The sequence below is a fragment of the Narcine bancroftii genome, chromosome 2, assembly GCF_036971445.1.
Source record: "Narcine bancroftii isolate sNarBan1 chromosome 2, sNarBan1.hap1, whole genome shotgun sequence".
NCBI classification, from domain to species: Eukaryota; Metazoa; Chordata; class Chondrichthyes; order Torpediniformes; family Narcinidae; genus Narcine; species Narcine bancroftii.
Genome location: NC_091470.1, coordinates 95700373 through 95721143, shown reverse-complemented (window position 1 = coordinate 95721143; position 20771 = coordinate 95700373). Strand labels below are relative to the sequence as shown.

General features: G+C 50.3%; 1 protein-coding gene across 10 annotated transcripts in view; it reads left to right on the top strand.

Annotated features, from left to right (window-relative positions):
• The window catches only part of LOC138753921 (calcium-activated potassium channel subunit alpha-1-like), a 103707-nt gene that overhangs the window by 41508 nt on the left and 41428 nt on the right, over positions 1-20771 (top strand). For 7 of the 10 annotated variants that reach the window (XM_069917477.1, XM_069917478.1, XM_069917473.1 and 4 more), the window contains 11 exons: positions 743-834; positions 1685-1795; positions 3806-3911; positions 4918-5000; positions 5480-5549; positions 7517-7672; positions 10327-10436; positions 15568-15636; positions 16543-16629; positions 18855-18931; positions 19949-19981. In XM_069917477.1, the coding sequence (XP_069773578.1) occupies positions 743-834; positions 1685-1795; positions 3806-3911; positions 4918-5000; positions 5480-5549; positions 7517-7672; positions 10327-10436; positions 15568-15636; positions 16543-16629; positions 18855-18931; positions 19949-19981 (994 nt within the window). The remainder of the gene's footprint in view (positions 1-742; positions 835-1684; positions 1796-3805; positions 3912-4917; positions 5001-5479; positions 5550-7516; positions 7673-10326; positions 10437-15567; positions 15637-16542; positions 16630-18854; positions 18932-19948; positions 19982-20771) is intronic. The other 3 variants (XM_069917475.1, XM_069917474.1, XM_069917476.1) reach the window with 2 other exon arrangements.

Genomic DNA, 20771 nt, shown 5'->3' with positions numbered 1-20771 from the left:
AGAGGTGAGGGGTGAGGTGAGAGGGGTGGGGTGAGGGGTGAGAGGTATAGTGGTGAAAAGTGAGGTGTGAGGGGTGAAAGGTGAGGGGTGAGAGATACAGTGGTGAGGAGTGAGGGGCGAAAGGTACAGTGGTGAGGAGTGAGAGGTGAGGGGTGAGAGGTACAGTGGTGAGAGGTGAGGGGCAAAGGGTGAGGTGCAAGGGGTGTGAGGGTGAGAGGCACAATGGTGAGGTATGAGGGGTGAGGGGTGAAGGATGAGGGGTGAGGGGTGAAGGGTGTGCAAGAGGTGAGAGGTACAGTGGTGAGAGGTGAGGGGCGAAGGGTGAGGTGCAAGGGGTGTGAGGGTGAGAGGTACAATGGTGAGGTATGAGGGGTGAGGGGCGAAGGGTGAGGTGCGTGGGGTGGGAGGGGTGAAAGGTACAGTGGTGAGGGGTGAAGGATGAGGGGTGAGGGGCGAAGGGTGAGGTGGAAGGGGAGAGAGGTGAGAGGTACAGTGGTGAGGGGCGAAAGGTAAGGGGTGAGAGGTACAGTGGTGAGGAGTGAGGGGTGAGAGTGAGGGGCGAAGGGTGAGGTACAAGAGATGAGAGGGGTGAGAGGGGTGGGGGTGAGAGGTTTAGGGATGGGGCAGTGGAACTCGTGTGGGACACAATTTTGAGCTGTGTGGGAGGGTGGTGGTGATGAATTGTGGAGAGGGCCCTCGTTTCGCCTGATTCTGTAATGTGGACGATTGCCAACTCCAACAGGCCTTGTTTGCAAGTCACGTCCCTGAGATTATCGAACTGATTGGGAGCCATCGCAAGTACACCGGCTCCTATCACCTGGTCAGGAGCAAGAAGTGAGTGCATCCACCCACCACCCCACTCCATCACACTGTCCAGACCTTCTCATCCATTCAGACCCAAGGTTACCGTGCATGCCAGACCCTCAGTAGAGGCAGGATAGGGGTAGGTTGAATGGGCTGGGGTGATGTGGGTTTCCAATGGTCATGCTGGGATCTGAAACCCTGGGCCAACCGCCAGCCCAGTGCCACAGCCAGGGATCAGGCAGGGGAGGGAGGAAGGAGACCCTAAGGCAGGGGTGGCCAAACTTCTCTGGTCGTTGGCCGAGCACAGACAAATATGAGGAGTCGCAGGCCAACTGATATTAAGCCTGGCAGTTTTCAACCACTGTGGGCTCCTTTAACAAGCCGTTTAAGTCTGACCGGGTGGTTAGACCCTGTGGGGAGACTCCGCTCTCCGTGGGACCGCACCAGCGCCGGCACTGCCGTTAACAGCAGCTCCGGCAGCCTGCCATATTTCTTTTGTGAACCGGCCACTTAAACGTGGGCTACAGGTCGCAGTTGACTAGGGGCTGTACTTTGGCTGCCCCTGCCCTTAGCCATTACCCAACCCCTGACCTGCCCCTGCACTGGAATCCTCGGCAGGAACCAATGGGGGTCGAAAAGTGGAAGAGATGGGTCACAAGAGCAGCAGCCCAGAGGGCTGGGCTTTTCCTGAAAGAACGCTGCTCTCCACCAATAGCCCCTCTCCTTCCCTGTTTCCTGGAGGGTGGGCCCCACTGGGGGCTGCAGTCCTGGCCCACCTGAGAACAGATTCAGTGCAGAGCACCACATCCCACCCTTGGGATTGGGCCCCTCACCTCTGAGGATACTGATGACGGCTTTTTGTACATTGGATCTGTGGTAGGCACATCATCTTGTGTGGACACATCACACTCAGCATTCTGCACGAGTTCCTGAAAGATTTCACCCAGAAAGAGAGAGAAGAGAGTTCCACAAAAATTGTGATCATGGAGGAGTGAGTACGGACAGTGGGGCCTTGCTCCGGTTTCCTGGTGGGGCCAAGGTCCGGGGATGGGAGACTGGGGAGGCTATTTGGCTCCCTGGGCCTGTGCCCCCATTCAGGTGGGCGAGAGGCAGAATAAGGCCTGGGGTGTGGGGTGTGGGGTGGGGTTGAGATAAAGATGGGGTAGGGTGGATGTGGGTAGGGGAGCTGGGGTAGGACAGGGTGGGCGTAGTAGGGTGTGTGGGATGGGGTAGGGCAGTGTGGGGGTGGGAGTGGGGTGGGGGGTTTGGGATGGAATAGGGTGGGTGTGGGATGGAATAGGGTGGGTGTAGGTGAGTGTGAGGTGGAGGGATGGGGCAGGGTGGAGCAGAATGGGTGTGGGGCAGGGTGGGTGTGGGGTTAGATTGGGGCAGATGAGAGCCAGGTAGATGATTTTACATTCCAACCTGCCAGCCCAGAGGTGCACGGGGACATGGGCTCCCCGGTACTGTGGTCCAGACATCGTGCAGGAGACTCCCAGTGGAAGGGCAGTCTGGGAGAGCTGCCTCTGATTCCCTGTCAGTGTCGGGGTGGTCTCTGCCAAGGCTGAGCTGCCCACCTTTGAACTAATTCAGTGGAAGTTGCTGAAAACACATAGGAAACTGCAGATGCCACAAACACCCTGCTGGAGAAACTCATCAGGTCAAACAGGACAACAAAGGTAAAGATACATAATCAGCACCTCGGGCTTGAGCCCTTCATCAAGGTCTGGTCAAAAACCAGGTTCAGGCGCCTTGCTCAGACCTTGATGAAGGACTCAAGCCCGAAACGTCGTTATGTATTTTTACCTTTGCTGCATCAAGGACACTGTTTGACCTGCCAAGTTTCTCCAGCTTTGTTTGTTCTTGCTTCAACCACAGTGTCTGCAGACTTTTGTTTTACTCTGCTGTTGGAACTCAGCATCCAGGGGCAGAGGAATGGTGGACATGTTGGGTCACATCCTTCGCCAGAACTTCATGAAGGATTCCAGCCTAAGTGATTGAAAATAGGAGCAGGAGAAGGCCATTCAGCCCTTCAAACCTGCACCACCATTCCATATGACCATTGACCTAAACTCCCCTATTTCTGCCTTTGCACCATATCCCTTGACCCCTTTAGAGAATAAGGCCACATCCAACTTCCGTCTGAATACAGTAAAACCCCTGGTAACCAGCACCTATGTGGATTGATAGATGCTGGATAAGTGTATTTTCCGGTTGCTTGAGGCTCACTCTTACAATACAAATACACGCACTACGAATAAACAGTTTAAAAGACAAAATTACTTTACTGTCCTTACACTGAACAAAGTTCACTTGCATGAATAAACCTTAAAACATTTTACTTTATTTTCAGTCACATTCTTTGAAAACATTTAACTTTTGCTGCATCTGCAGGTTCCTCCCCCTCCACAGAGCTGTCTGAAAGACAAACAATAACATTATGGATAATTAAACTCCTCCCCCAAAAAGTTTACAGATAAAGCCTCTGACCGGGGTGACTCTTACTCAGCAGGGATAAGGAGACCCTTTAAGAGAGTCACCCCAACGACGAGTGGGGTGCTGTTTCACACACCTTTATTCAAACAGCAGCTACGAGCAAAGCCTGACCAAGGCCTCCGCTGGCTGAATATTTACTCCCATCTTCACCAAGGGGTTGTGCGTCACTTCAGAGAACATTTACTTTTACAAATTTAAACGTGTATTTTTTAACCTTTAATTTTATTCTTATTTATTTTAATTTTAAATTTTATTTTCCACGATTTTTTTGCCGGTTGCTTAAATTCCGGATACCAGGGATTTTACTGTGTATCGCGTGAACTTTCTGCAGCAGAGAGTTCCACGAGTTCTCTCTAGCAGATTGTGGCAGTGGATGATTCTGCGGAGTGAATTGGACGGGATGAGGGAAATGTCACACTGATGGTAGAACCAGCCGTCTCTCTGAGGGCTGAGCGGTGGGATCTGTGCACCAACTGATGCCTTTTTCGCTGATGCACCTCCGCAGCTTTAACCCAGGCCTGGAGCTGCAGGCTTTGTTCAAGTGCCACATCACCCAGATGCAGTTTTTTCAAGGATCTGTGCTGAAGCCGACAGACCTAGTCAGGATTCAGGTGAGTCAGATGGTTTGGAATCTGCCCCTCAGACTCTGCCGTGGAACCAGTGGGCGAAATGGGAGGTGAAAACTGGGTCTGCTCCTGGTCCTTGCTACAAAGGCCATTCAGCCCACGAGGGCCATGCTGGGTCCATTTCCCTCCGTATTTCCTTGTTGTCCTGCAACTTGTTCTCAGGTCCCCATGATTCACATTTTCCCCAAACAGACACTGGGGCAATTTTACAGTAGCCACCCAACCTAGATTTAAATGTAGACGTACTGCCCGGTAACAGCCCCTTTCGGCCCATGACCCTGTACCACCCAATTACACAGGGAGCCTTCAGGGAGAACGTACAAACTCCTTACAGACAGTGCAGGATTCGAACCCAGGACCTGATCACTGGCGCTGTAACAGCGTTACTCTGACTGCCACACCAACCGTGGCGCCCAAGGAACTACACATCTGACACCTGTGGTGAGGAAACGGGGTTCCCGGGGGAAACTTGCGAGGCCACGGAGAATGAGTAGACTGTGCACATTCAGCGCTGGAGGTCAGGTTCAAACTATGCTCTCTGGAGCTGCCAGGCAGCCTCTCTACCTCCTGCACCGTTCCACGTTGACTGGCTTAAACCGGCTGGTGTCATGTCCAATCCCCATAGTGGGCACACAGCTATGTGTACATCATGGGCAATCCCCATTGTCTATCCCAAATGCCCACGGCGCGGCTTAACGGGGTGGGAATGGGATCTTACTGTACCTGGAAGTGTCACCGTCTGCATGTGGTCGATGATTCCATCACCATGATCACAGGCAAACGGAATCCATGAGTGTTGTGTTGCCTCCAAATGAGTGAACTCCATCTTTCCCTCTTCCTCCCTCTCTTCCTCTCTCTCCCTCTTTCCCTCTCTCTCTCCCTCCTCTCTCCTTCCCACTTTCCCTCCCTGACCCTCCCTGTCTCACACTCCCTCCATTCCACACTCCCACCATTCCACACTTCCTCCTTCCCTCCCTTTACCCCCATGCAGCTGGACAAGGCGAATGCCTGCCTGATTCTAGCAGATAAGAATTGCCTCAATCCTGAAGCCGAAGATTCTGCAAACATCATGAGGTGAGAGGTAATCAAGGGAGAACCTTGATCCTTGCTCCATGACCCCCTCCCCCCCTATAGCCTAGCATACACAGCACAACCCCCTGAATTATACCCTGACCCTTGCCCCATGACCCCCTCTCCCCCATAGTCTGACGCACACAGCTTGACCCCTGAATTTTACCCTGACCCCCCTGGACCTCCACATGGTCTGACGCACACAGAATGACCCGAATTGTACCCTGACACCGTTACATGCTGCCCCTAAAACCCTTCACCCCTCCTCCCAGGAAACCTGGCTCCTGGCACCAGATCCCAACATTCCTCCCTGACCCCTGGGACTGACCTTCAGTGCTCCAAATCGGAGCGGCTCATCAGGACATGCTCCTCAGGGGGGCACTGGGAGGCTGGTCTGACAGCTCCTTGAGCAGAGGACGAGACCTTTCCCGGATGATGGGGTTGACGTGGGGTCACACCGTCTCTCTGCTGTCTGGTTACAGGGTCATTGCTGTCAAACAGTATTGTCCGGAGATCCGAATAATCGCACAGGTGCTGCAGTACCATAGCAAGGTGAGTGGCTCTCATAGACAGAGGTTCATGGCTATCAGAGGCCATTCAGCCCACTGAGTCTGTGCTGGCTCTCAGCAATTCCATGAGCCGCATTCCCCATTGTCTCCTGGTAACTATAACCACTCTATCCCCATCTACCCACCCACCCACCCACAGGCAACTGACAGCAGTGTGTTTAACACACTGACCCAGATGTCTCTTTTCATTATGAGAGAGGGGCAGTAGTGAGAGAAGGTCACACTGTGGGCAGAACAGTATTGAAGGGGGTCGCACTGCGGGATAGGCAGTACTGAGGGAGGGTCAAATTATCAGGCAGTACTGACGGGGTGGGGGGGGGGGAGTCACCCTGTGGGAGCAGTGGTGCAGAAGTCCCGGTCCGCACCACCGGGGAATGATATGATTGAAATGGCTGAAATGGGATTTGGATCGAAAGGAGGTTTTGTCTATGAGGTGTGGGAGTACTCCCCAGACATCTTGTTCAGAAGAAGTCCACTGCTTGTGAGTAAAGTTCTGCTGTCTCCAACTACACAGATTCAGCAGTTTGCCGGGGGGATTTACTCCACCATGGAGTAAATCTTTTGCCTCACTTGCTCGTTAAAAGTTGAACATCGGTGAATCCATCACTGATGACTTTTCGGAGACATCTCGAAGGCCTGGGAGCCTCAGCCTCACCTTTGAGGAGTTCAGGAGGCTTTGGCGGATTGCCAGGGAGCCAGTTTGCGAAGCATCTGGGGATTTCTGTCCATCGCTCTGCTATCTCACCGTCCGGGTAAAGGACTCACTTCTCGGACTCTCGTCTCGACGTGGGGAATACGGGAGGGTGTGATCTGAGGAGGACTGAGTCAGCACGACTTCCATCAACATGAGCCTTCCCCTCTCCTGTTATGGACTGATGTTTTAGACAGTGGTCGAGTTTGTTTGTTTTTGTAAATATGCCAGACCCGTCTTCCGAAAGACCTGGGTCCTGCAGGAGTCGCGCTGGGCCAGCGACTTCAACAACCCCTGTGGCCAGGAATTTTTCACATCACTGGAAGACGAGAATGGGGTCATGATACTTGTCCCCAACGATCACGGGTGGAAAATGCACAAAGGCAATGGTGGGGAGTGATGATACCCCGGCCGTTACAGCGAGTGGGGAAATGGAGGGAAGATCCATGATTTGTCCATGAAGGTGGTGGGTCTGGTCAAGAGCTGAGTCAATTCTCGGACTCACCATCTGTCTGTCACTTCAGTGGCTTGGTTGAGACCGTGTGGTCATGGAGATTTGGAGTGTGCGAGGGTGCAGCCCCTACTCGCGTGCGTGAAGGGATGGCTCCACAAGTTCTGGCTGCATTTCAGCCCCACGCTCCTGATCTTTGGGCACCCGAAACAGAGGAGGGCGGGTCGGTCGAGGATTGTCCTCATCGGTCTGGTACTGGGCCTGGGCAGGACGGCCAAACATGGGTCCAGGCATCAGGCAGTCGAGGGTTCAACTCGGGCTGACTGCCTGCCCCTCTTCTGAGGACACCTGTGGGCCTGTGTCTCCCTGGAGAAGGACACTCGGTGCTCACGGGCAGGTTGGAGGGTTTCTGGGAATGGTTGGATCCCCAAGGGTTTGACGGTATCAGTGGAGATAATCACGTTTTAATTTGTAACTTGTTTTGTGTGAATAGTCTGAATTGCAGATTGATGTAATTCTGGTAACGTTTGGACGTTGAATGATTAAGGGGCGATGTGGATACTGAAAACATCCCACTGTTGGAGAGGCAATGCTGAGGGTGCATCAGGCTGGACCGGAAGAATATATTATCTGCTTTTTTTGGGTACATAAATGTTCAGAAAATCTGCTTTACGATTGTGGGCTGGTCCAAAACCTCACGACATCATCCTTCCCCTCCCCTCCACCAGCTGCTGAGCCCACTGCCCTGCTGTTTTCAGTGGGCGCTATCTGAATGCAGCTTGCTATGTGTGTGCTCTGTGGTGAACAGGTGTACCTGCAGAACCTCCCGAGCTGGAACATGAAGCAGAGAGACAGCGTGATCTGTTTGAATGAACTGAAGATGGGCTTCATCGCTCAGAACTGCATTGTGCCCGGCTTCTCCACACTCCTCGCCAACCTGTTCATCAAGAAGTCCCAGATGGAGGTGAGGAGACGTGTTCCATGGTCCATGTTTGGCACATGACTGCGATGTGACATGTATGATAGGTGTGACCCAAGGTCCATGTATGGCACATGACTAGGGAGAGACATGTATGATCGGCATGACCCATGGTTCATGTGCAGCACATGACCAGGGAGTGGCATGTATGACAGACATGACATGGTCCATATGTGGCACATGGCCAGGGAGTGACATGTATGACAGGCATGACCCATGCTGTGTGTGTGGCATATGACCAGCATGTGACATGTATGATAGACATGACCTATGGTTCATGTGTGGCACATTGCCAAGGAGTGACATGTATGACAGGCATAACCCATGGTCCATGTTTGGCATATGACCAGTGTGTGACATTTATGACAGGCATGCCCTATGGTCCATGCATGACTCAGGCCTATGTGTGGACCAAAGATGGAACTTCGAGGAAGGAATCAGGTTTAGGAATTTTCTTTAAACAAGGTGAGGCCTTCCCCTCACCCCTTTCCCACCTGAGTGGAACACAAAAGTCTGCAGGCGTCGTGATTGCAGTGAAAACACAGAAATGCTGTAGGAACTCGGCTGGTCTCGCAGCATCCATAGGAGTTAAAGATAGATTACGGAGGTTTCAGGCCTGAGCCCTTATTTGAGGTAACAATCTTTACCTTCTATGGATGCTGCGAGACCGGTGAGTTCCTCCAGTATTTCAGTGTTTACATCCCTTCCAGTACCCCCAGACACAGGGTAGGAGTTAAGAGGAACCCTCAGCAGATCAGTGGCCTTATCTACTCCCTCTAGAGGCAGGGTTTAGCATGGGCATTAGTACCACATAATGGATTGTTCAACAGCACCGAATGGTTTCAGAGTTGGACAGAGAAAGAAAAATCAGGAGTAGAACACAAAAGTCTGCAGACCCCGTGATTGAAGTAAAAACATGAGGCTGGAGAAACTCAGCAGGTCAAACAGAGTCCTTTATGTAGCAAAGATAAAGATACAGAACCGACGTTTCAGGCTTGAGCCCTTCATCAAAGTATGAGCAAAATGTAGGCAGGCGCCCCAACAAAATGTGGGCAGGCGTTTGGATAAAATGGTAATGGGGAGGGGCAGGGGCACAGTCCCACAGGCAGGAGGGACTAGGTGGATAAGGGAGGGAGGGCACAGCAGCAAAATGGGGGAGGGGGGCATGGCTCTGTGAATGGAGAGGGAAGGGTTGGAGAGCTGGAGGAAAGAAGAGAGAGGGTAGAGATGAAAACGGGGAGTAGTCCAGCAGAAACCGGAGAAGTCGATGTTAATGCCGTCTGGTTGGAATGGGCCCAGACGGAAAATTAGGTGTTGCCTCCCCAGTTTACAGGTGGTTTGGGTTTAACAGTGCATGAGGCCATAAAGAGTCATGTCAGTGTAAGAGTGGGTGCAGAATTGAAGTGACTGGCCTCCGGGAGATCCATGACACTGATGCGGACAGAGCGAAGTGATCTCCCACTGCTGGAGGTGGTACACAAGGGTATTGATCTGTGTCCAGTCTCTCCAATGGCCACAAGGAAAGGTGCCAAGGGGACGATTAATGGAAAGGGACAAGGGAGATTTGGAGGCAGTGGTCCCTTCTGAAAGTGGAGAGGGGAGGGGAAGATGGGCCTGGCGATGGGATCATGTTGTAGGTGGGTGATGGAAATCCTGACCACTGAGCAGGAGAAGCCGCATCAGGAAATATTTTGTGGGAAGGATGAGGGAGCAGAGGGATGGGAATGATGGAGGAGGTAGGAGGAAGGGTGTTGTGAGTGAGGAAACCAGTTTGGTAGGTCTCAAAGGCAAGGACTCTGAACACAGTTTTGGGAGGGAAGGATTTTATGTATAAAGGCAAGTGTGGGAAATGGTAACTGATGCAGCTCACACTCGCACACACCCACACCCACACCCACCCACACACACATCCACCCACCCACACACACATGCACATACACATGCACACACACACATACACACGCACACACATACACACATGCATACACATGCATATGTACACACATATACACACACACGCACACACACACACAAAACGGACTGGTACATACAATGATCAAGAAAAAAAATCACTAAGATGCCCCACCGCTCAGTGAAGACATGACTCTATGCTACAAGGGACATGAATTAAATGCTCCCAACATATGATGTTATGATGTTACCATCATAACAATGATGTTACCATCATAACAACAGTTTCTCCAGTGTCCTTCCACATTTCTAGGTCTGGAATGAAGCAGGGTGGTCCTAACCTGGCAAATAGAGAGAACAAAAAACACATGGCACCTTTATAGTGCTGGGGGGGTCCAGCCTAGGTCATTAGCAGAGACAAATGGCTTGGTGCTAGGAGGGTTAATCCAATTACAACAGCCAATGCCCCAAGGCCAAGTACAGGCAGGCTGGAGAATGCAGTCCAGGTCATTTACATGGATCCAACAGCAACATGTGCTCTAATGGGAGGGGCGGAATCAAACAATCCTTGATTGGCAGCTGGTGTGTTCTCCGACTAGGTAGATACAGTGCTGTCAAATGACAGCCATGACCCTTTTCAATACAAAGGGGCAAGGTTTTGGGGAGGGGAATGGACCGGGTCATTTTTAAAAGCCAAGATTTTTCAGAACTTTTCTTTTCACTTCCAGCACAAGACCGGAACCTGGCTTGATATTTACCAAGAGGGAGTCAGCCAAGAAATTTTCACAGAATTTTTGTCGGAGTCCTTTGTTGGTATGACCTTTCCTGCAGTGTGTGAGTGAGTAACTCCATACTGATATTGGTAGGTGCTCTCTGAGGCAATTGGAGTGGGAGTGGAGCAGGAGCTGATTAGCTGAAGCTTCAGGACCAAAACTAGAGTTGTTAACTTAAAAGGGTGCAGAGAAAATTTACTGGGATGTTGCCTGGACTTCAGGAACTGTATTACAGGGAAAGGTTAAACAGGTTAGAACTTTATTCCCTGGAGCGTAGAAGAATGAGGGGAGATTTGATAGAGGTATTTAAAATTATGAGGGGGACAGACAGTAAATGTAGATAGGCTTTTTACACTGAGGGTAGGTAAGATACAAACCAGAGGACATGGGTTAAGAGTGAAATGGAAAAAGTTTGGGGGGAACATGGGGGGAACTTCTTCACACAGAGAGTGTGGGGTGTGGAATGAGCTGCCAGCTGAATTGTTGAATGCTGGCTCAAATGTGACATCTAAGAAAAATTTTGATAGGTACATGGATGGGAGGGATATGGACGGAGTGCAGGACAATGGGACTAGGCAGAATAGTAATTTGGCACGGACTAGAAGGGCCGAAGAGCCTGTTTCTGCACTGTAATGTTCTATGGATCTATGCTTCTGTAATTGTCCCTGCTTCTAACTCTGGCAGCTCATCCCACTCATTCACTGCTTTCTGGGCAAAGGTTGGGTTGGGCCCCCATTAAGTCAAGTTTATTGTCACTGAATCTGAATTAGATTCATTTGACCAGAATCAGAATTTATTGTCACGAACATGTCATGAAAGTTGTTGTTTTGCAGCAGCCAACCACCTGCAAGAAAAAGAAAAAAAATCAAAGTGAGGCCGTGTCTGTGGTTCATTGATCATTTCAGGAATCTGATGGCAGCGGGTAAAATGCTGTCCTTGTGTCACTGAGTGCTCGTCTTCAGGCTCCTGTACTTTTTTCATGATGGTAGCAGAGTGAAGAGGGCATGGCCTGGGTGGTGGGGGTCCTTGAGAATAGAGGTTGCTTTTTAAGAAACCGCCTCGTGTAGATGTCCTCGATGGAGTGAAGTCTGGTGCCTGTGATGTCACAGGACAAGTTAACAACCCTCTGAAGTTTATTCTTGGCATGAGAGTTGGAGCCTCCAGACCAGGCAGTGATGCCACAAGTCAGAAGTTTGTAAGAGTCTTTGGTGACCTACTTAATCTCCTCAAACACCTCACAAAGTATAGCCACTGGCGAGCCTTCTTCGTGATTGCATCGACGTGGAGGCTCCAGGGCAGATCCTCGGAGACATCGACACCCATGAATTTGAAGTTCTTGATCCTCTCCTCTACTGAACCCTCGATGAGGACTGGATCATGTTCTTCTGACTTCCTCCTGAAGTCCACAATCATCTCCTTGGTTTTACTAATGTTGAGTGCAAAGTTGTCGTTACACCATTCAAGGAACTGATCCATCTCCCTCCTGTACACTTTTTTTCCTCATTGCCATCTGTTATTCTGCCGAAAATCAGAGTTGGGCAAAGCACACATCCTTGGGGTGTGTCTATGCTGATCGTCAGTGATGAGGAGGCATTGTTTCCAATTTGTACTGACTGTGGGAGATTCTTACGGCCCTCTGGATTGACCTCCTTCATGGATTTATTCCTTCTTTCCCCTGCTCTGGGAAAACATCTGACCATTCACCATATCCATGCCCCTCTTCTGTAAAGTCCCCCTCTCACCCTCCTACTTTCCAGGGATAAAGTCCTGGCCTATACAGTCTTTCCTTCCAATTCATCCTTTCAGTCCTGGGAACCATCTCAGCAGCCTGTTCATCTCAATGACATCCTTCCTATGGCTGGCTGGGCGGGGACTGCTCACAGTCCCGAGAAAGTGTGGTCCTTCCATGTGTGCCTTCCTCACGTGTTCCAGTGTCTGACTAATGAGGAAAACTCCGAGGGGGAGGTGGGGGAGTGAATGGAGGTCAATGATGTGGCCTCTCCCTGAGTCCAGCTCCCCCTTGGGCTGCAGGGGTAGGTGGTACAGAAGGTTTTTGGAGGCCAATGAGGGGATTAAAATGTGACTGCCACTGGTGCCAGGCCAGCACAGGCCCTCTATTTTGCGTGCTATGAAAAGATTAAAAAGACATTGAATGACACCATCCATCTGGGTGTTATTAGTCACGTGGTCAATGGTGCAGCAGGATGTGTGGTGACTTTGTTTCACGATGAAACCATGAATCCTGCTGAAGATGCAGATGTACAACTCTCCCTACAAACAGGCGTTGGACTGTATGAGGACGGTGTGGAAACATGAAGGGGCTGGAGCATTCTCCTGAGGATACACCACCCAACTGACTATGAACATCCCCTGCCAAGCTGTTAATTTCATAACAAATGAGTTCTTGCAGGAAAAGTTGAATCCTCACAGACAGTTGTTAGGGGGGGTGTTAGAATAGTTATGGGTAAAATATGTCTTTAAGAAAGATAGAATATGGTTTAGTGTAGGTTATGCTTCACAAACAGAGTAACACTTCACAAAATATATCTCATTTAAAATGCAAGAGCTTTGCTGAAGCCGGACATTGAGGCGCCAGTTGGCTTTGCAGAAGCAATGAAGAACGTTGATCTACTGTGTATGGGCAATAAAGTCCAGGCACAGAGAGGCTGATAAGATCCTTCAAAGATTGGGATTGGAGCCCTGGAAGAAGTTGTAAGGTTTTTATAAGCAGAGAGAGACAGAGAGAAGTCAGTTCAATAGTAGCAGTTAGGCTGCAAAATGGCAAGCTGGCAGGCTTGGTGAAAAACCCCATTTTGAAGATGGGTTGTGATTTCTGAGTTCAGCCTGTTGAAAACCCTTGTGGTTCTCACAAGAAGAAATGACTGGCTCAAGTGTTTCTCCTGAAATCAGGGAAAGAAGAAGAACTCAGTGGTGACCTGGAAGATGAGATTATCATTTGGAAAACCCTGATGGGGCAAATTTATTCAGCAAGACACTGAAGTGGCTGATCAGAGGGAATCAGTTTGTGTGTGTCCAACACAACAAGAGTGGTAACCAATTAACTTTTAAGTGCCAAAGCCTGGTGAAGGTTCATAAATGTTGAATTCTGTGCACAGATTAAGAATTGCCTGAACTTGGAGAAGTGAGAATTGAATGATTGGACTGTGAAACAGAAAACTTTCCTGAAAAGATACACATTACATACTCACGTGCTTAGAATTAGAGGGGGAGGGGGTTACATTAGGTTAAGTTAATAAGTTTAAGATTGATCTTGTTATTATGTTTAAAGAAAATTAAAAGCAACTTTTGTTGAAGTAACCATTATCTTGGTGAATTTCTACTGTTGCTGGGTTTTGGAGTCCTCTGGCCCCGTAACGCAGTATAACCCCTCCTCGCACGTTCTTTCTGGTGCGACGGCAGGGACTGTATCACCACTGGATGTTTGCAAAACACTACTAAACACACAGGAATCCTTGGCTCTGAACTCCCTCAACATCCTTGTGCCTTCAGGCATTTTAAGGGAGTTCAGGCCAGGGTTATTGACCAGATGCCATCTACAGCTATTGCTTGGTCTGTGTATGAGTTAGAAAACATCACTGTGAAAGGAAGTTCAATTTAATGATGTCCAATAAGCCAGCACTGATGCCACAAACAACAAGTTGGACTACTCTACTACTATTTTCCACTGTTACATCCTTGCTAATGAAGGAAACTGGCATTAAATCTGATCCACGTTACACTCTTTAATTGAGTAAAATTAAATCCATGTCTCCTGACAAATAATGTCAAACAAAAGTTTGTGTATTTGATGTAAAATCTTAAGAAGCTAGATAGGCTTGGCTGTTGTTGATAAGTAAAGCGCACAGGTAACCCACAAGAAGAAGGACGCCAGCATTATAACAGACATGCACAGACACTGCCGGAACTCTTCAGAGGGCAGCATGTGCATATTCAGGAGTCGATGCTGAAAACATGGACCCCAACAAAGGTCATCAGAGAAGCTGAGTCACCAAGATCATACATTGTCAAGACAGACTCTGGCAATCAGCTGAGGAGGAACAGAATTCACATCCGGCCAACACAAGATGTGATGAAGCAGAAAGCTTTAATACCAGCAAAGCCGGAAACACCAATATTAAGTCAGGTATCAGGTGAAGAGACCACAAGCACTAATCCCGAAACATCAACAAAGCAGTTGTCAAGTGAAACACAACCAGCTCCATCACCTACATGTGCACCAGCAACACAGAGCCCGACGATCGCAGCCAAATCCACAAGATGGCTAAGGAACATACTGCTGCATAACGATATTGATAAGGACTATTTAAAAATAGTTCTGCAAATAAACCAGTGTACAAGTTCAGTTACTTAAGTTGCACTGGAAAGAAAGGGATAAAGAACACTAAATTTTTCTTTATCTCGAGGAGGGATGTAATATAGTCAGGATAAGGTGAACTATTTTGTAACCATGTAAGAATACACCCTTCTCACTGTAGTTACTGAGGTGCACCACTGGGGGGCATATGTATATGTAAGTGTGTGTGTGTGTGTGTGTGTGTGTGTGTGTGTGTGTGTGTGTGTGTGTGTGTGTGTGTGTGTGTGTGTGTGTGTGAGAGAACTGTTTCCTGAGATGGTGGAAGACACCAGTAAGTGAAGTCTCTTCTGTTATTTAAATCTCGCATCTCTAAATTATTTAAGAAGCCTCTCAAGTAACACAGAGACATAATTGTGAGGGAGAGTGGGGGAGTGAGTGGAGGTGAATGATGTGGCTTCACCCTGAGTCCCTGCTCCCCCTCAGATGCAGGGGAAGGTGGGGAGAGTGGGGGAGGTGAATGATGTGGCCTCACCCTGAGTCCATGCTCTCCCTCAGATGCAGGGGTAGGTAGGGGAGAGTGGGGGAGTGAGTGGAGGTGAATGATGTGGCCTCTCCCTGAGCCTGTACTCGCCCTTGGATGCAGGGGAAGGTGGGGGAGAGTGGAGGAGTGAGTGGAGGTGAATGATGTGGCCTCTCCCTGAGCCCGTGCTCCCCCTTGGATGCAGGGGAAGGTGGGGGAGAGTGGGGGAGTGAGTGGAGGTGAATGAGGTGGCCTCTCCCTGAGCCCATGCTCCCCCTCGGATGCAGGGGAATGTGGGGATAGATGGGTGAATCCCTGCACGGGCAGTGGTCACTCACCTCTCACTGCCGTCTCCCTACAGACTGTGCTACATTAAGCTGAAACTGCTGTTGATTGCCATTCAGTACCGGACCAGCGACGAGTCGGTCAGGTAGGTAGGGCATGTGATATTCTCCCACGTTTGTGCCACAGGACAGAATATTGGAGCAGAATGTAGCCATTCTGCCCATCAAGCTATACCATTCAAATCATGGCTGATGTATTTCCCCTCCTTCTCCCAGAACCATTAACACCCTTCCCTGATGGAGAACTGATCCACTTTAAATCTGCCCAATGACTTGGCCCCCACAATGCACCTGTGTCACCATCAAGTCCAGCGTTTATCACCCCTCCCTAACCACCCAGACGGGAAGGGGGAGCCTTGGCTAACTGGTCATGTGATCACTGGTCAGCTGACTCCCAACCTTTGGTCAGTCTATTAACAAGCTCTTCGGTGAACTAGTCACAGTTGACAACACTCTGATTGGTTGCCTCTGGTGAATTCCACAGCCCCATATCTGTGTCCAGGGATATGTACACATGTAACCAGTGCCTGACCTGTGTATGGGGCTGACTGGTGTCTGAAGCCAGTGCAGGCATCGGCCCTGCTGTCAGAGCTCGGGTCCAGAGGCAGGCGGGAGCCAGAATGTACACCAGTCACTGTAAACCCCTCGCTTTATCTCTTGGATGTAATGGGACTAGGGGTGACAGTGAACGCTGATGGCTGACAGAGGCGAGTGTGAACACTGGTGCCTAAAGGGGAAAGTGTGAACGCTAGTGCCTGGGCAGAGAAAGTGTGAACAATGGTGCCTGTATTGTGTCAGTGTTGGTCTGGGAGAGTGGGATCCACAGATGTTTGAGTGTGCAGGGGCAAGCCGGGAGATGTGTGTTGGGGAAGAGTGTGTTAGGTGAGTGTGTCGGGGGAATGTGTCTCGGGGAAGTGTATCAGATGGGAGTGGGTCTGAGTCGTGTGAATGTATGGAATTTACGCTGCTCCCATTTCCTCTTTCTCCCACAGTATCCTGATCAACCCGGACACCAGCATCGTAATTCACGAACAAACACTCGGCTTTTTCATTGCCAAGAAACGGAGCCTGGTACTGAGGTAAATCACACAGCGTCACACCGCTTGTCACAGAGCAGTGACCAGTCACACCACGTGTCCCAGAGCAGTGATCAATCACACCGCATTCCCAGGGAGGTGATGTGTCACACAGCATGTCCCAGAGCAGTGTCGTGTCACACCATATGTCTCATAGCAGAGATGTGTCACAATGCGTGTCCCAGTGCAGGAACCAGTCACACCACGTGTCCCAGAACAATGACATGTCACACCACGTGTCCCAGAGCAGTAACCTGTCACACCTCGTGTCCCAGAGCAGTGACATGTCACACCGCATGTCCCAGAAATGTGAACTGTCACACCACATGTCACAGTTTAGTGACCAGAGCAGTGATTTATCACACCGCGTGTCCCAGAGCAGGCAGTGTTTTACATGGTTTTGCCAAATGCGAGTGATCATCTGTCCTGAAATCAATTCTCAGTCCTTATTTGGTCCGGAATATTACACCTCCTTGAATTTACATTCCTCCCTCTGCATTTCCCCTTTTTCTTTTTTAACCTTTCTGGTGGCAAATCAATAACCCACCCCCACCCCCCCACATCACTCAAAGTACTACATTGGTCTACAATTGGTTATCAACACAATCCAGGCTATTCACACAAACATAAGTTACAAACTGAAACATGATTATCCCAGTCAATACTGTCAAATCCTTGAGGGTCCAACCGTTCCCAGAGACCCTCCAAACTGCGTGAGTACCAAGTATCTTTCTTCAGGGAGACGTAGCACACAGATCTCCTCAGAAGAGGGACAGGCATTCAGCCCCGAGCTGAACCCTTGACTGCCCACTGCCTGAACCCATGTTTGGCTGTCCTGGCCAGGCCCAGTACCAGACCTACGAGGACAATTCTTGACTAACACTCCCTCCTCCGTACTGGGTGCCCAAACATCAGGAGCGTGGGGCTGAAATGCAGCCAGATGTTGAGGAGCCATCCCTTCACGCACTCGAGAAGGGGCTGCACCCTCGCACACTCCAAATCTCCGTGAACATGCGGTCTCAACCAAACCGCTGAAGTGAGAGATGGATGGTGAGTCCAAGAATTGACTCAGCTTGTGACCAGATCCATCACCTTCATGGACAAATCACCGATCTCCCCTCCATTTCCCACTCACTGTAACGGCCGGGGTATCATCACTCCCCACCATTGCCTTTGTGCATTTTCCAACCGTGATCGTTGGGGACAAGTATCATGACCCCATTCTCATCTTCCAGTGATGCAAAATATTCCTGGCCACAGGGGTTGTTGAAGTCGCTGGCCCAGCGCAACTCCTGCAGGGCCCAGGTCTTTTGGAAGATGGAACTGACATATTTACAAAAAACAAACTAGACCACTGTATAAAACATATCAGGAGAGGGCAAGACTCATGTTGATTGAAGTCATGCTCACTCAGTCCACCTCAGAGCACACCCTCCTGTATTCCCTACGTCAAGACAAGAGTCTGAGAAGTGAGCTTTTTACCCAGACGATGAGATAGCAGAGCGATGATCAGAAATCCCCAGATGCTTCGCGAACTGGCTCCCTGGAAATCCGCCAAAGCCTCCCAAACTCCTCAAAGGTGAGGCCGAGGTTCCCAGGCCTTCACGTTGCCGCTGAAATGTCATCAACACCCGAGCGCCGTGCTAATCAGTGATGAACTGGCAGTGGAGTCACCGATGTTCAGCTTTTAACGAGCAAATTAGGGCAAAGATAGTTACGTGGTGGAGAAAATCCATCCTGGCAAACTGCCAGCTAATTGCTGGAACTGCATAGCTGGAGATAGCAGAGTTTTACTTGCAAGCAGCGGACTTCATCTGACAAGACGTCTGCCTGAGTACTCCCACACCACACACACAAAACCTTCTTTCGATCCAAACCCCATTTCGGTCGCTGAAATCATTTACCTTTCTCTGTCTTCCAAGTAATGGAGACCATGACCTGCAGTGTGACTCCCCTCCCCCCAGTACTGCCCCTCCCACAGTGAAATCCCCCCAGGACTGCCCCTCCCACAGTGTGGTGTCCATTCCTGATCCATTGCCTTGAACTGAGCAACTCCTGACCCTGGTGTGGGACCTGTTTCGGGGGCTCTCGCTGTCGACCCCTGAGGTGTGTGATCCGTTGAATGGATCTGGGGTGTGGAAGTCCTGTTCCGGGGGATTATAGTATACATGAAGACCAGGAGTGGGTGTATTCACTGTGCCCTTCTCTCCCTTTGCCATGGATTTTAGAGCGAACTTCTACTGCACCGACTGTCACTCCGACATCTCCGACCTCAGGCGCATTAAAGAGTGCAGGTGTAAAAAACGTGAGTACTCCTTGCCGCACGCCCCCGACAGGTTCAGATGCCTTTACTTATAAACTGTCTCTTCCTCTGCACTCTTCCTTGTCAAGGATCTCCCAAGCTGCAGTCGCAAAGCCAGGTATTTGGCATCATTCACTCAAAGCCCTTTGGCCCATCCTGTTCATACTGGACCGATATCCACCTCCACATATTCCATCTGCTGAGCCTTTCTTGCCCTGGTCATCCAGAAGCAGTCACCTCTGGCCCCACCTCCTTTCATTGTCAACTGACCAAAAGTGGATAAGCGCATCTAGGAAATGACAGCCTAGGCTCCTCTTGAAGGGGGCGCCACTGTTCTTGCCCACCAATCCTTGTATGAGTTTAAAAACAAGCACGTATATGCTACTGAGGTGCAAGAGTTGACACCCTCTGCCGCCCATTGCCAATTCCCTTGACCAGTCTGTGCCTCAGGGGCCCCAGCTCAGCATCCTCTTTGCTGCTGGTGTCCTCGCTCACCCACCGAAACCCACACACATTCTGCTGTGGGCTTCCTATTAAACCCAGCACTGAGCATTCTCTAAGGGGCAAGAGCTCCAGCACCAATCCTCCTTAACGATGATGTAAAAAAATAAGTCTGCGCAGTGCGTGCACAGTTGGCAATTTGCGGTGTGCACGCACAGGCAGAGCCTGGAAATTATTCACCCCCCTCCCCCCACCCTACCCCAATCCAGAGACTGGAGCTCCCGACACCTGACACCAAACCGTCCCCTCAGTTTACACCAGAGCTCCCGATGCCTGACTCTGAACCGTTCCCTTGGCCTAAACCGGAGCTCCTGATGCCTGATTCTGAACCGTTCCCTTGGCCTACACTGGAACTTCTGATGCCCAACTCTGAACCCTCCCTTCGGCCTACACCGGAATGCCCGAGGCCTGACTCCGAACCCTCCCATGTCCCTTGTTGGAGCCAGGGCTGAGGAGGGTGCATGCTGAAGAATGAGTTTGAGTGTGGGCTTCGGCATCTTCCTGCTTCTCTCCCACCAGGTGCTCGGCGCAAGAGTCACCTTTCCACCGAAGGTAAGAGAGAGTGCCGGTGGAGATGGCAACAGCCACTCAACACCTTTAATTTTGGCCGCTCTGCTCTGGCCCAAGGAACACCACTCGCTGCTTTCATTCAGTGAATGCTGACCTTTGAAGTAGGCAGAGGTATTTTTTAATTGAAACGACTGTCATGTTTTTTAAGGTGTAGATTATTTTCCAATATCCCCATTGAATATGACTAGGGTTCTACAATGGCGAGGACAGGTAGGGAAGATGAAGTGGATGGCGTGGCGGTGGCAAGGGATGGTTGCAGGATGAAGGGTTGAAGTAAGTATGTTTTAATGAGGGGGGGCTCAACTTCAGTGCTTGCCATAGGCGCTGTTTTCCATAAGTAGGCCACTGCGTGGGTGTCCACGGCAGAACCTGACTGCCCAAACCCAACTAGAGAGTGAAACTTGAAAGTCTGCAGACACTATGATTGTAGTAAAAACAGAAATGCTGGAGGAAGTCAGCTGGTCTCGCAGCGTCCACAAGAGGTAAAGATATATCACCGATGTTCTGGGCCTGAGCCCTTCTTCCACAGAGATGCTGGAGGAACTCGGCCGGTCTCGCAGCATCCACAGGAGGTAAAGATATATCACCGACGTTCCGGGCCTGAGCCCTTCTTCCACAGAGATGCTGGAGGAACTCGGCCGGTCTCGCAGCATCCACAGGAGGTAAAGATATATTACCAACGTTTCATGCCTGAGTCCTTCATCCGCAGAGATGCTGGAGGTACTCAGCTGGTCTCGCAGAGTCCACAGGAGGTGAAGATATATCACTGATG